Source organism: Nothobranchius furzeri, chromosome 18 (assembly GCF_043380555.1).
Source record: "Nothobranchius furzeri strain GRZ-AD chromosome 18, NfurGRZ-RIMD1, whole genome shotgun sequence".
Lineage (NCBI taxonomy): Eukaryota > Metazoa > Chordata > Actinopteri > Cyprinodontiformes > Nothobranchiidae > Nothobranchius > Nothobranchius furzeri.
The window spans coordinates 14,416,575-14,431,746 of NC_091758.1; the positions used below are offsets into that span (position 1 = coordinate 14,416,575).

The following is a 15,172-nucleotide window of genomic DNA, read 5'->3' on the forward strand; positions in this document are numbered from 1 at the left end:
AGTGGGAGGAATCTTCTCACATGCGCTCTGGTTCTGAGAGCCTGGATTTGTATTCTGAACAGTCTAAACATGTTTTTAAAAGGAAACGTATGACAATAGTGGCACCTGCTCAGTAAAACCATCAACAGGGTGGAAAATATCAAAATATTGTAGGCAGAGACGGGCTACAACTTCTGGATCATCTTTATATAAATCGTTTTATTGATTATCTTCTTATGAAAGATAACTTTGACGTACACGAGCGACCAGGCGCGTTGCAAGCTTTTCAAAAGTGTGGGAGATGTTGTCTGTGCCTAAAATAATTTGATGTTATTCACCTTGTTAGTTTAATTTCCATAATAGCGGAGCAGGTGCAAATTTTAGACGCGTCACGCACGTCTCCGTTTTAAACATGTTTAAACTGTTCAGAATCCAAATCCAGGCTCTGTCTCGTTAGATTGGTGTAACTAAAGTTTGTACTGAATGAAACTTTACATTAAACCATGTTGAAAAGAAAAGGATCCGATTAAATCGTTTCCCCTCATTTACAGTCACGGAGTACAGCGCAGTGCGCGTGGCTCTGGGGTTAATCAGGTTTAATTGTTTCTCTTTGCAACAATCTTCACAAGAAGGCAAAACAGTTAAATGGCAGGTTACAGATATTTCCATTTGACTGTTTATTTTGATGGATGAACTCAATGCGTCCCAGCGCACTGCAGCAAAAACCCCTCACTTATGCACTTTTCTCAGATATGCATTACCTTTTCACTTTTCTCTCGTGTTTAAACATTGTCCAAGTTCAAACCTTCAGACGCAGATTCCAAAACGCTGCTAAAAAAGTGCAAAATGGAACTAGAAACTCGTGTGAAAGGTGAACCGCTACCGCACTGATGTTAGCTGACATTTGTTTGGAACAGTTTTCTGTGGTGTCGCGCGTACATAAACAACGGGTGGAATTGTTCCGTTTTGTTTTTAGTTTCCGTTACATTTAGGGAGATGTTCTTGGAGGGTGGTTCTGTTTCTGTTGATTATCAGATCTGTTGTCTGAAGAGCTGCAGAGCATCAGTCAGTTCCCTTGCCAAAAGCGCGTTCGGTGTGGATTCTGGAAGTTTTGACCTGTCATTTGTGGGGTTTTCCCAGTGTTGATGGTAATCAGGTGCTGTTATGTTGAAGAATGAACCAAGAGTAATTAAGGCTGACTACTAGGCAGAGTCCCGGAGATATCAGCAGCAAGCCTACAGGCCCGCCCGCAGCCTCCCACCCCCAAGCCGGCCGAGCCCGGAACCCAGCGACCCGGGACCCAGGGGCGGCCAGCCCTGTCAGGGACCCAGCAGAGCCCAGGGACCCAGATCCCACCAGGCAGCCACCGGGATTGATCAGGCAGACGCCAAAAATCTTAAACTCCTTGACCCGGGAGCCACGAACAGCATCATCAGTTCCCAGAGTTGGCCTCTTTCTGCTGGGGCGATGATGAGCAGGCACCCTCGCCCAATGCTGAGCAAAGCAACCCATCACCCCAGACCCCAACCATTTCACTATATTAACAGATGACTGTTGTCTCATATTTATTTCACACATGAAGTGAAATAAGCCTTTTCTAAGTTTCTGGGGAAAGGGGTGATGTCTGAGAACTTTGTTAACGCCTGATACACTTTCTGGCTTCTGATTGGTCCAAAACTTTTTAAAAGATTAGTCACTTCCTCTAAAACTGAATTCAAGCAAGCCTTCATGCTAAATGCTTCTCTCGTTGGTGGATCAGACCGGGTCTTTCAACAGAATATTTTAGCGGTGACGAGTCATCCTTTTTCAGGACCAACCAACTTTAGTTAAAACTCCCACCAGAGCCGCCAGCACTGGTGGTAAGAATTCAGATCATGTGCCATTAAAATTCTCAGCTGATATTACGTTGAATAACCATTTATCTGTAATTATCCTGTGTGATCATTAGTCGTAGAAACTGTAAGTAAGAACTGTATTTTTATAAACTATATTTTGCTTATTATAAGTGTTGGTTCCCTGGCATACCCAAAGTACCTATTCATATCATCATTCGAAATTTAAATGTTAAATATTATTGATAATCCATATTTTATGGATTATTACTAGGGATGGACACTATATCTGCATCAATATCGGTATTGGCCAATGTTAGTCATTTTTTAACACATCGTAACAGTTCAATAAATAAAACCGGGCCGATATTAACAACCGATATTTTTTCCATCTCGTCTCCATTTGTTTGCCTGTTTCAGAGGGTGAGAGGTGTGATGTGTAGTTGTTTAGTCATATGAACAGTGAATGAAATGATCTCAGAACCATAAGTGTGTGTGTGTACATAACATAAATTCACCTTTAATTATTTTCATTCTATACAAAATCTGCCAATTTTAGAAGCAACAATGTCAGTATGTCGGTATCAAAGTGATCTTAATATCGGTATCGGCCTAAATATTACATATCTGTGCATCACTAAACACTTTATTGACTACCTTTATATTTTAATGACAGTTTATTAAAAGTAACCACTTACAAAACATTACACCATTATGTGTCAGTGCAAGAGCTTTCCAACCGGCTTCCAGAGTGTGATGGTGACATGCTCCGATTTTAACTATCCGTCGAAAGGGAAGGACACCACAAGCTTGTGATTGGTCAGGACGCTGCCCCCTCAAAAATGTAAAGATATTTAGTGGCCGACATGGAACAGATTGAAGAACACATCATGGGAAAAGTATGAAAATATGAACGTTTATGCACGCGTGACTGATGGAATATGAAGATATGCAGCAAGTGTTTTATTGGTTTGCATGAAGAGGTGGATGGGGAAAAAACTGGTTTGTGTTCAAAGTCTCAGAAATACTTTAAAACAGTGTAAACACAATCTTCTGGACCGGTTACATGACTGTGATGGTGGCAGGATACCTGAGAATATGCCCTCTGTTGTCCTGGCGGGGAATTGTTTAGCAACAAACCCCAGCTGACGGAGGAATCTCAGAGCGGAACGTATCTGTCAGTGCGTGTGCGTCTCTCCCTCGCCGAGCTGACAGAGAAGTATAAATTATGCTTAAACGTCCTCGAGGCCAGCTCTACAACGTGTTTAATTGAAACCACTGTAATCTGTTCAGTTTTAATGTAAACTTGTTCCTGTGTCATGGTCTTAACCGTGTTTGATACGTGCTGCAGCCATATCTCAGTTGGGTCATGGTTAAACAAAGATTAAGGATCGTGGACTTTAGGCAGTCTGTTCAACCCCGCCGTTGTGGTCAGAGTCGAGTCTTTGACCATGCAGAAAGTTCTTCCTTCAGTTCTAGTTTTTCCCACTTGCTTGTCCTTTTATCTGGAGACGCTTTATCAAACATCGGCATTGAACTGGCTTTACTTGGTCCAATATTCTGTTCCTGCCATCGACATAAAAATATGGACATAGCCTGCCAATCGCTCCGCCGGGGCACAAGTTGAAGCCAAATATGGGAGGTTTTCCCTGACTGAGTCCCGCCCAGGCAATCCAAAAACGGGAAAAGAGGTGGGGCTGAGGGTGGGGCTGCTACGTTTAGAACAGGGTTGGAACAAATGAAATCAACATAGCTACTAGCTAACCCTCACTGTGCTGATGAATGTGATTTGTGTTTTGTCATTCGGAGACACGCCAGACTAGTTCCAAATGTACAGTTGAGTTCTTCTTAAGCACAGACTCCTCTATCATGGTTACATAACTCTACAACACAGCACGGCTTTCTTTACACAAACGTATTGATGTGTTTGCGTTGTGTCAGCCAATGCAGTCCTACAGCATCCACACGTCGTCGTCGTCATCACCATCACCATCGCCAGCCTAAACCTTCCTTTGAGGCCCAAAGGGCTGTGCACGACAAGATATTAAATGTTGCAGATACACAAGTGCTTTTTTTACTTTCTACCTTGTAAAAACACCAAAGCATATAAATTAGTTTTTAGTTTCTTTTTAAAAATCTTCAATATCTGTGCTTGTCTGATCCCAAGGGGCAACTGATTCCACATCCTGAATGGCCCTATCACCTGGCCTTACGTTTGGTCTGTGGGACAAGCAGTAAACCCAGATCTGCAGACACTAGTGGGCCATGAAGGGGAAGGGATCAGACAAGAAGAGAGGTGACATCAGTCATTGAGGCTCTGGATGGTTTACTAGAACCTCTTTGGAGATGATCACTCCTACTCTTGTGTCCACCTGTGGGTCCTTGGGTTACCACTGCCTCTAGAAACAGCTAGCTGCAGCCGTCTCAACAACTGCAGAGCAGAACAAGGACCTTTCAGACTACGTCCCTCATGCAAGCAGTAAGGGATGTCTGTGTCCCTCCTGAGACCAGTAGGGGACATTGAGGCTTAGCATATTTCCTCATTAGCCTGAGGAGCTAGCAGAAACTGGATCAGAGGACAACCCCATGCTGAGATGAGGAACCCCCCCTTCCCACAGAGCTGGATCCACTTCTCTCTGCCATCTCTCTCCTGTTTATTTTTAGATTTGGCTCCTCCTCCCCTCTAACAGGCTATTTTCAGCCCCAATCCCTCCATCCATCCATCCGTACGACCTCAGAGGAAACAAACGGAGCTCAGACGTTTCATTACTGCTGAAAATAAATCCCCTGAGTTAGCGTAGCTCTACTTCTTCATGTTTATGACCGAGTAAAAGTAAGGAGTAGTCGTCCAGAATCACGACTCCACTAACACAGGCGCTGCTCCAGGTTTTATTTCTGGATGGGCCGTAATTAAACAAGTTATCATCAGTATACGTTACAACAGGTACAGGAACATGACCTACAGCAGGGTAGACATGTTTGTTTTCAGTTTGACCGACAGAGTTAAAAACGGTCACGATCGTTTCCTCCCGTGATTTTCATTAAATTTTCATTCATTTGTCAGTATTTAGTCTAAACAAGCAACATATTAATGTTACAGTGACACAATTTCCCTTAAAGTAGGAACTTTTACCTGCTGTGTTCTGGTTCTGCTGCTGGGCTGTGACCCGCAGACTCCGAGCTGCTCTCCACAGCTCCTCAGAGCGCTGATGGCGAGCTGCACTGATCATGGTGTCCAGAGAACTCGGATGTTCTGATGGGAATCTTTTGATGTATTTTGTTACCTCCATAATGTTCTCTGTGCGTGACGTTTAACGTGTCCGCACACCTGCATGTGTCGGGGTGATTCCAGTCTGTCAGAATGCCCAACAGCCTTAAAGTGACAGTGTGTATTTCCCTGGCAGTGGGGGGCAGTGCATACCTAAACCACTGCATGCAAGCAGTATTTTGTGTTCAAATAAGACCTTTTCAACGGATGGCCATGAGGGTCAAAACTCCCTGGGAGTGCAGCCTCCAGCAAAATAACCAGAACATCAGATTCCCTTTCATCACTGGCAACGAGTGAAGAGGTAAAGGTGTAAAGCAGCAATGTTTATTAATGGTGAAAGTAAGCATTTATTACAAATCAGCAAATGCATTATGTCCACACGGGCTTCCGTAGAAGGTAGCAAGGCATCCAATATGGCGTCGCCCAGAGCCCGTTAGACCCGCTCCATGTATTTTAGAACAGATTTTTATGGTTACATGTTATGAAACTGCCAATATGTTTCAACAACTGTGTATCTTTGATTTCATTTACTACAACATTCCGATGGATATTTCCAGAGATGAATGCTAAAAACTACACATTGTCACTTTAAGGTTTCTCCGTCAAAATAAACGGTAAAACATGGAAAATATCCGGTTGAGACGATCCCAGCCCACATTTAACTTTTTTACCTTCTTGTGAAGAGGCAGCCCTTCACACAACAGGAGTCCTGCAGGTTTATAAGCTCACAACACAAAACGACCAACTCTTCCTTTGTTTATACACCTAGCTTCCCATCATGCAACTCGCTACAGCACCCGATACGTCCCCTGACAAGGACCGATTTAACTTCTTTCCCACCCAGTGATCTACGCTGAGCCTTTCTCTCCTCCTCAGCTTCCTCCCCTCTCTCCTCCCTCTCCATTCATTCAGCAGCTCAGAGCGTCAGCGAGTGTACACACCAGCAGCCCTCAGACGGATGGTGTCAGCTACCTCTCCTCCCACACAGAGCTTCTCTTTTTCTGTGTTTTCAGGACTAGAATCTGACGTTCCAGTTTCTCAGGATTCAACACTCTCCTCAAGCCTAGCTCTCCCCTCCTCCCCTTTCTCTCTCCTTCTGTTATTCTCTCATTGCGTCGTTCTAATTTTGGAAACATGGAACCTCGGAGAGCGCTCTCCCAGAGCTATTTATGTCCTTGCCTTTCCTCCTCCCCGCCTTCCTTGTCATCCTCCTTTTACTCCGTTCCTGTTGTCGACCAGGAGAACAGCGAGAGGATCCTTTGATGCACTCAGGCTCACTGTGGGAATTTGGCGTCTCCGTGGTCCTGTTTTTGTTGTTGATTGCAGCAGCTCTCCGGCTGATGGAGTTGTTTCTGACTCTCGCTGCTTGTCATCCGTCTGCCTGCTGTGGGATGAACTGAAACGGCACACTGCACCAGAAAAAAAAACAACTTTCTAACCTCATCTGAAGGCATCTCACAGATTTTCTGCAACAGCCTCCATTTCAGTAATCAACAGGACTCGGGACCTTCTACTCCATCTTTGGCCCAATCCTTTAATCCCTGCAGTGAGGACTTACTGGAATTATCTGCTACAATGATCTTATGAGAAGTTTGCAGGAGGTGGAGGAGGCTGGTCAGAGGAGCTTGCACTGACCGGCCGGAGACTCATACGGAAATTGGGAGCTTCAATCTATATATTCTTCATGAAGAAACCATTGTAGTTTTATGGTTAGAGCACATGACATTTAGATGCATGTATCCCTTTAACAAGTAACTCCGTCTAAAGGGTTGGCTTCATGGTTATCCTCGTCTTTGGCAGCTGAAGTGAAAGTCATGCTGGCATCTAGCAAGAAAAGGACTCGGAGTTTTTAAATAAACGTTGTCTTGGTATGCTGGTACACCCCACGGTGTCAGGACTGTGTGCCATGTTGCAGACCATCTACGAGACCGAGTCGTGTTTCTCCTCTGCAAGCACAGACAGCTGTCATCAGCCTCTGGAGCTCCTGAGCAGCAGTCGAAGCTCCGGCACTGCCATGCCCACTGCTGGTGAGTCATCTCTGGGACAGCAGAGGTGGGGCTGAGTGGGAGGCAGGGCTGGATGGAACTAATTTACCAGTCAGAGACAGTTTTCTGAGTGTGTGTGCTCAGATGTTAGATGCAGAAGGAGCAGCAGTAAAGGTAAACATGATGTTGGGGGGCTGTTAGCTACAGTTTCTGTTGGGAGTGAAAGAGAAGCTGTTTAATGAAGCACCACAGGATCATCTGCTCCAGCAGAAACGAGCAGCCTTCGGTGCTGTTTACAGCAACAATGTACATAACTTAAGCCTGACTCTGGATCAGCTGATTCGTTTTAGTACAGTTCATCAGTCCTTCACATCTCCACGGTCAACACAATCTCACACCCAAAACGTCAAAATATGAGGATTCGGGGTGCCCCAGCGCGTCAGGAGACGACGTACTGTCCCAGAGCGTCTGTATCCGACGCCCGCGGTGAGACGGACATTTGAGCGACTTCTGAACTACTCAACCTTCCCTCGCCCCCATTCTAACCTTAACCAGCTCGCACGTGCAAAACCTAATAGAAAATTACTGAGTTGAAGTTGGGTTGGGGTTGAGGGGAAGGTTAAATCGCTAGAGGTTCGAGGATTAATGTCCGTGTCACCATGGGCGCCAAATACAGATGCCCGCGGTGGCACGTGCCCCCTCTCCTGACGTGCTGGGGCACCCCGACTTGTTATATTTTGATGCTTTGGGTGTGAGAATGTGTTGCCACCATAGAGGGAAAAGTAGTTTTGTCTGTAAATCTCTCCCACACACACACACACACACACACACACACACACACACACACACACACACACAAACGCACACGCACGCGCGCACACACACACACACACACACACACACAAACACACACACACAAACGCACACGCACGCGCGCACACACACACACACACACACACACACACACACACACACAAACGCACGCACGCACGCACACACACACACAAACGCACGCACACACACACACACACACACACTCACACACACACACACACACACACACACACACACACAAACGCACGCACGCACACACACACACACACAAACGCACGCACACACACACACACACACAAACGCACGCACGCACGCACGCACACACACACACAAACGCACGCACGCACGCACACACACACACAAACGCACGCACACACACACACACACTCACACACACACACACACACACACACACACACACACACACAAACGCACGCACACACACACACACACTCACACACACACACACACACACACACACACACACACACACACACAAACGCATGCACGCACACACACACACACACAAACGCACGCACACACACACACACACACACACACACACACACACACACACAGTGTATTGTGTTGGTGGAACTGGGATGAGTTGATCTAGAAGCACCAGAACTTTCTGTGGAGAACCAGCAGGACCAGACCCAGACTTGTGGTGTGGTTCACATAATACTGGATTTGTTTAGTTGCACAGAGACTTGACCTTTCAGTAGTCATCAGGTAGATGTTATGAATCTAACGTCCTGATTGGTGGATATTGTTGGAAACCAGACTGACATCTTTAAAGAACCAGATTTAGAGGGTTTGTGGAGTTTCAAAGATATTTTCAGACTTTCTAGAGAGCATCTACAGGTGTTAACCATCAACATATATACTGGACAGTTTGTGTCCTTAGGCTTGAATTATAAGTTTTTATGCCAAAATGGGAGGTTCCCACCACCGCCATTTTGACCGTGTCACAGGTCCCGTCATGCCCAGACAATTCAAAAATGGGAAACGAGGTGGAGCTGAGTGTGGGGCCGTTACGTTTGGAACAGGGTTGGAACGATGAGCCAGTGTAGCTGCTAAGCGCTTTTTAAGTTCCTTTGTTAAACACAGGCAGGGCTGCTCGGTTATGGCAAAAACGATAACCACGATTATTGTGACTGAAATTGAGATCTCAATTATTTAAGACAATTTTTCAATTAATGTTAATTTTATGTGTTTGTTTATTTGGTCATAAAGTTGCTCAGGGCACAATCAGGAGAAAAATACATAAGAAAAAGAAAGAAACAAGATGATCAAAAAAATTATTCCTCATTCCTAGAATAAAAAGGCCAAAACACTTGTTAATAGTTTATGACCCAAAGACTGAGGTTTAACTTATTTAACCAGTACAGAACCAAATTTCCAACCAATATCTTGCAAATACTGACTGCACGCACACATTTGGCCATTTTTAGGAGAAGGGTATCGCGATACATGGCTGGTGTTTAGCAGCTCAGGAGCCTGCCGGTACTGTGTGTGTGTCACTCACTCCGGTTAATTCTAGAGGGAGCCGGTGTCGGTACAAGATCTGCTCGGGGTCCTTCGACTGCCGATGACGTCAAAGTACGGCAAACCCACTCGGACAAAATACACTACACATCGATACTGTTGGAAAGAATTTAGCAGTTTCGTTATTAAAATAATGTTTCTTAAGACGTAAGTTTGTGTTTATAATGGTATTGGTAAAATAAAACACTATATTTTATTCATAATGTTGAACTCCTCTTTGAGCACATCCCTTGAAGGATCATAGGTATTAGCAACACCTGTGAAATTGTATTTGCAGGAAAGAAGTGTGTCCCGTTTATTTAAGTATTTTGTGTTTAGTTTTTGATGTCTTGTCCATGCGTAGTTCAGTTACGCTCATAGCTGCTAGCCAAAACTCTGGAGTTAAAAGTTTTCTGGCTTTACTAAAATACCTGTCTGTACTTATTTGATTGATGGTAGTTTTCCTTTCTGTTAGACTCCAAATGTAATCATTTGGCACATTTCTAAGTCATAATTTGTGAGAATGTAATCGGTTATATTAGCATTAGCATTCCTATGGGTTTTTCCATGTATATTAGCAATGCGCTAACCACTCGCTGCCAAATAGCAGCCTTTGCGATTAGAAATTCTCCTTTTGTCACATCGCAATTTAATTGCACATGCAGTTAATCGTCCAGCCCTAAAATACATGCAGCTCTATGCTAAAAGTGTATTTTCAAAGAGGTAATGATGGATTTCTTTGTAAAAGTTGTCCATCTTTCCAACAGAAAGATTTGCCTGGACCAACGTAACGTGATAACAACGTAAAGTGATTACGTAATTCCGTAAGGTTCATGTTCAGCCAATCAACTACTTTGACGTCATCGGCAGTCGACGGACCCTGAGCAGATCTTGTACCGACACCGGCTCTGAGAGCCGTTTCTTTTGTGACTGTCATGTAGACGGCCTTAAATGGCTGGATTTCAGGAGTAATGACACTGAAATACAAAGACATTTGGAGCAGTCAATAGTTAGATGCAGCAACACTAACACTCATCTGCATGAGTGTGACCGTCAGAAACCAGACCAACTAACCTGAAAAGTTATCATGCTGGATGCCTTTCTGTGGTGGACGACTCCGTGTTCAGCCCGCCAGCATCCGCTACAAGTAATAAATAAATAAATAATAAACAAGTACAATAAATAAATCTATTAACCTAAGACTCTAACTCTCTCAGGTTATTTGGTTAGGGGTCTTTTATTCAGAATACTGTCGGCAGTAACCCACACCTTACAACTTTCCCATTTATCCACAGAACAGTTCAGAACAGAGCAACATTCCCTAGCACAACAGCCGCTGACCGGAACCAGAAACAACCCTTTCCACCCACTGAACTGCCCTTCAAAATAAAACTAACACATCACATTAATCTCATTTCCTTACCTCTTAAAACTGTTAAAATAAAAATAACATTAATAAAAATTATATTTATGATAATAAATCTCACAACACACAAAGTTGTGAGATTTATTTAGCTTTCCTGCAATATTTAGAGTGTTTAGAGCTTTTAATGTTTTAAATCTATTGGATTGGTACTGATAGCAGCTACATTTAAAGTAACAGTGTGTATTTTGCCTTGCGATAGGAGGCAGTAGATTAGAGCCCTGCACTGAAGCCAATTACCTCGGACACGGGCCGGGCGCCTTTATTTATAATCGAATTCATAAAAAAAACTGAAACACTTGAACGCAGCAGCACCTGCCTGCTTCTCACGCACCGGCACCCGTTAGCTCAGTTAAGGTCTGTGTGGTTTATAAACGCGCCTATATAAACAAATTCTCTAACTGCTGATTGAAACATGTGCCCCTATTCTAATATGCCATTTATGTCCACTTTGATGTCAGAAACCATTCGTTTATTCTCATGAAAACGGCAGCATTCTATTTTTCTGTGAATAAATTCGCTCTGCAGTTAAAAAAATACAGCATTCATTGCTGTTTTTTTCTAACCGGAGAGCGCATTTTCAGAGCGGCAGATTAAATTTACAAACGCTATAATAATTGGGGGCATTTATTTAATCTGCCGCTCTGAAAATGCGCTCTGCAGTTAGAAAATTAGAATGCTGCTTTTTTTTCTAATTGCACAAAAGCACATTTTCAGAGCAGATTAAATTTACTAAAGCATCCAATTAATATAGCGTTCATTAATTTCATCTGCCGCTCGAAAAATACGCTCTGTTAGGAAAAAAAAAGCTGCATTGATGCTGTTTATCTTTCTTTTCTTTCTTTTTCTTTTTTTACTGCAGAACGCTTCCTGCAGATAATTAGAATGCTGAGCATTCTATCACGCTAAAACATTATGAATGGTTAAAAAAAAAAGTTGGGCTCGGGTCGGGCCAGAGAACCCTGAAAACCTTTTCGGACCGGGTCGGGCTGGGGCTCCACCCCCTCGGGCCGGGCCGGACACGGGCTCACATTTTAGGCCCGTGCAGGGCTCTACAGTAGATACTAGGGCTGCTCGATTATGGCAAAAATAATAATCCCGATTATGGTGACTGAAATTGAGATCTCGATTATTTAGGACGATTTTTCAATTTATGTTGATTTTATTTGTTTTTATTCAGTCATAAAATTGCTCAGGGCACAATCAGGACAAAAATAAATAAGAAACAAGATGATCACTAAAAGAACTCCTGATTCCCAGTATAAAAAGACCAATATACTTATAGCTCATAGTCTATGACCCAAGGGCTATAGACCTTGGTTTAACTAATTTAAGTCTAACCAGTACAGACCCAAATACCAATATCTTGCAAATACTGACAGCAAGATTTATACAGTGGCATTTATAACAAATAAATGCAAATAAATTGATGGTCACAAAATGTTGCATAACATTTATTGAGTCGTGTCAAGGTGCTGTAGGAGAGTGCACTAGCACCGTGTCCTCAGAGAGATTAGTTATTTATCAGCGTGAGGAACTTATTTCTACCTTATTTATAAACTATTTATTTACAAGTCCATCAGTTAATGTAATAATTGTCCCAACCACAGCTGCACCCCCCACCCCCCAACCCGGTCTCAGCAATCGGGGCAAGCTGCACGTGTGTTTAGCTCGCCGCACGCGCACATTTAGCCGTTTTAGCGGCTCAGGAGTCCGCAGGTACGGTGTGTGTCACTCACTCTGGTTACTCCAACAGAGCCAACTCTGAGAACCATTTCTTTAGCGACTGACACATCACTACATCATTCCCTTTCCTAATGTCCTGAAGAACGGTCCGGAGAGCAGGCGGAGTGTTTAGCTAACCTGCAGGAAACGTCAACGACAGTTATCCAGAAAGTAGCTAAGGGTTACCAGAGATGTTTCTGAGGTGTTCGCTAGGTACTTTTAAGATTTAAAAAGTCAAGAAGGGGGTCTGAGAAGCTGTTGGAAATAGCGTCAAAGTCGCCAAGCTGGCAACACTGTGGGAGGAGCGCTTCATTTGCAACTCGGGGCAGCGCAAGTGGGAGGAGCAAATAATCGGCTTGTTTTGTTTTTATAATCGTTCAAAACTCAGATCGTAATCGTGATTAAAATTCGATTAATTGAGCAGCCCTAGTAGATACCTAAATTGTTGCAAGCAACGCTTATTTTTCTGTTGGAGTAAGATCTTACCAACAGATGCCCATTGGGGTCAGAAAGCCCTGGGAAGTGCAAACTTCAGCAAAATAACAAGCACATCAGTTTCATCACTGGCAACAAGTGAAAAGGTAAATGTGTAAAAGAACAACATATAAGAATGGAGAAAGTTTTGTAACCATTTGTTACAAATCAGTAAATGCATTTTGTCCTCATAGGCTCCCGTAGAAGGAAACATGGCATCTATTATGGCATCATCCAGAGACCTTGGGTGTTTCTCAATGTCAAGGTTCCTGGCCTTGCAAGGCGACGTCTTGCGAGGCCAGGAACCTTGCTTACGAGGACACTGTCCTTCCTTGGTCAAAGAAATCGGTTAAATGGAACAGACCTTCATCACGTGACCACAGCTTCCACGGCGGTCACGTAGCGTCACGTGACACGAGAGATAACGTTATATTTTATCCAGTTTATCCAGTTCAGGGCCTTTAGGGTGTCAGGCCCTACTGATCCTGATACTCACACATTGAAAACACAACATTCCTTCCTAACAAATCTTCAGACTGATTAATCAGAAATACAGCTGCTGTTTCCAGTCATTATACCTGTAAACGTTTTATCCACGGAGCTGGGTCATCTGGTTTTCTGTCCATGAGGATGCTGGGATTATATTCACGTATATGGATGGCTTGCTAGGCTAGCTATGAGGTCTAAAGCTAGTGGGATCCCTAGACCTGTCTGTTAGTATCAGTGGTTAAAGCTGTAGAAGGTTTAGCCAAATTCTCTCTTGTTCCGTGTTTTCCATCGCAGATGATGGTAACACTCGTCTCTGTGAAAGACTGAGCAGTCACTTAGTTTAAACCAAGCTTAAATTCAACAGATCAAACCAAAGTGAGCTTTTGGAATCAAGTAATTTAAGGTCCTTGATGATTCATGTCAATGCTAAACAGCGATTTCTGATTGTATTGGTCTCATTATTAGCTAATAATATCTGATCACCTTGGGACAGATGTATGACTCTGGATATTTCATGTAGAAGGCTCAGCTAGATGTTTTCATATTTGTTGAAGCAGTTTGTTGTCATGTGTTCCATGTAGGCCTTTTCAAACGGCACTACTCTGCGTGACTCGGGTTGCTGCGGTTCGATCTGGTTTCCTTTTCCAACAGCACAATCAGGTATTTCCCTCCTAGTTTCCCTCTTCTTTTCAGCCCCTGCTCCGTTGTGGTTCCAAGGGCTGAGCCGAGCCAGCATCACGACGGTCGGCCACTAATTGGCTAGAGTGCAGGCTCGCTGGTTGCCCCAGAGCTTTCTGGCTGCTGTCTGCAGCAATTTCCTGGTTCAGAGTCTGATAAAAACCATAAAACTGAGCAGAGTGTAAAACACCACCAGGCGCATCCTTAAGATTGTCAAAAGAGGAGAATATTTCTAAAGCACCTTCCACTAGGTGCTGTCCACTATCACAAACTTAAAACATGAGGCAAGAGCATAGTAAAAAAAAAATACCTTAAAGCTTCTTTCTGGAGTATTTCTCTTATCCGATGGCACCATCTAGTGGCTGACAAGCATATCACACACAAAAAATTTTCCTGTGTTCGTTTAAGATGGCGACTTCACGTTTCTGTTCATAAATGTGCTTCTGTAGCCGACAAACGGAGCTAAAACACACTGTTTTACGAGTATTATTCTCATGTCATGTTGTGTTTCATATATTTATATTTTAGAGACTTTCTTGTCTGTGAAAAGTTCATCAACTCTGCATCAGTCGAGGTACTCCTTAAATTTGAAGCAAGTAAGCGGTAGTCCAACACTATTGGTTAGTTCTGGTCGGCGCTCAGTTTCCTATTGCACGGAGCTCTGCGGGACAGGGGGCGTGCTTAGCAGAAAAAAGACGTATGGCTTACATTTATCACAGTACATGATGAGACGATCGCTTTTACGGATTTCTGAAAAATCATACCTCATTTCTGAAAGGGGAAAACTCCGGAAAGCTGCTTTAAACAATAAAAAGATACAATAAGTAATGATAAAAGTGAGCTTAAAAAATTCCAAGACAATAAAAGAATAAAATCACAATAAAACCAAGACTGACTTGTGACTCAATGGGAAAAGGTCAACTGGTAAAATTGTGTCTTTAGACGTGACTTGAAAGAC

The 15,172-nt window shown here is 43.5% G+C and overlaps 1 protein-coding gene across 7 annotated transcripts in view; it reads left to right on the forward strand.

The window, feature by feature from the left end:
* hdac5 (histone deacetylase 5) overlaps window positions 1-15,172 on the forward strand; it is a 109,389-nt gene that overhangs the window by 28,642 nt on the left and 65,575 nt on the right. For 2 of the 7 annotated variants that reach the window (XM_015969261.3, XM_070546988.1), the window contains exon 1: window positions 6,720-7,106. The exons of 2 other annotated variants lie outside the window; for them this stretch is intronic. In XM_015969261.3, the coding sequence (XP_015824747.1) occupies window positions 6,950-7,106 (157 nt within the window). In that variant the 5' untranslated portion in view covers window positions 6,720-6,949. Of the gene's footprint in view, window positions 1-6,719; window positions 7,107-7,142; window positions 7,239-14,117; window positions 14,197-15,172 lie in introns of those variants that run through there. 3 more of the 7 variants (XM_015969264.3, XM_015969265.3, XM_070546990.1) reach the window with 3 other exon arrangements.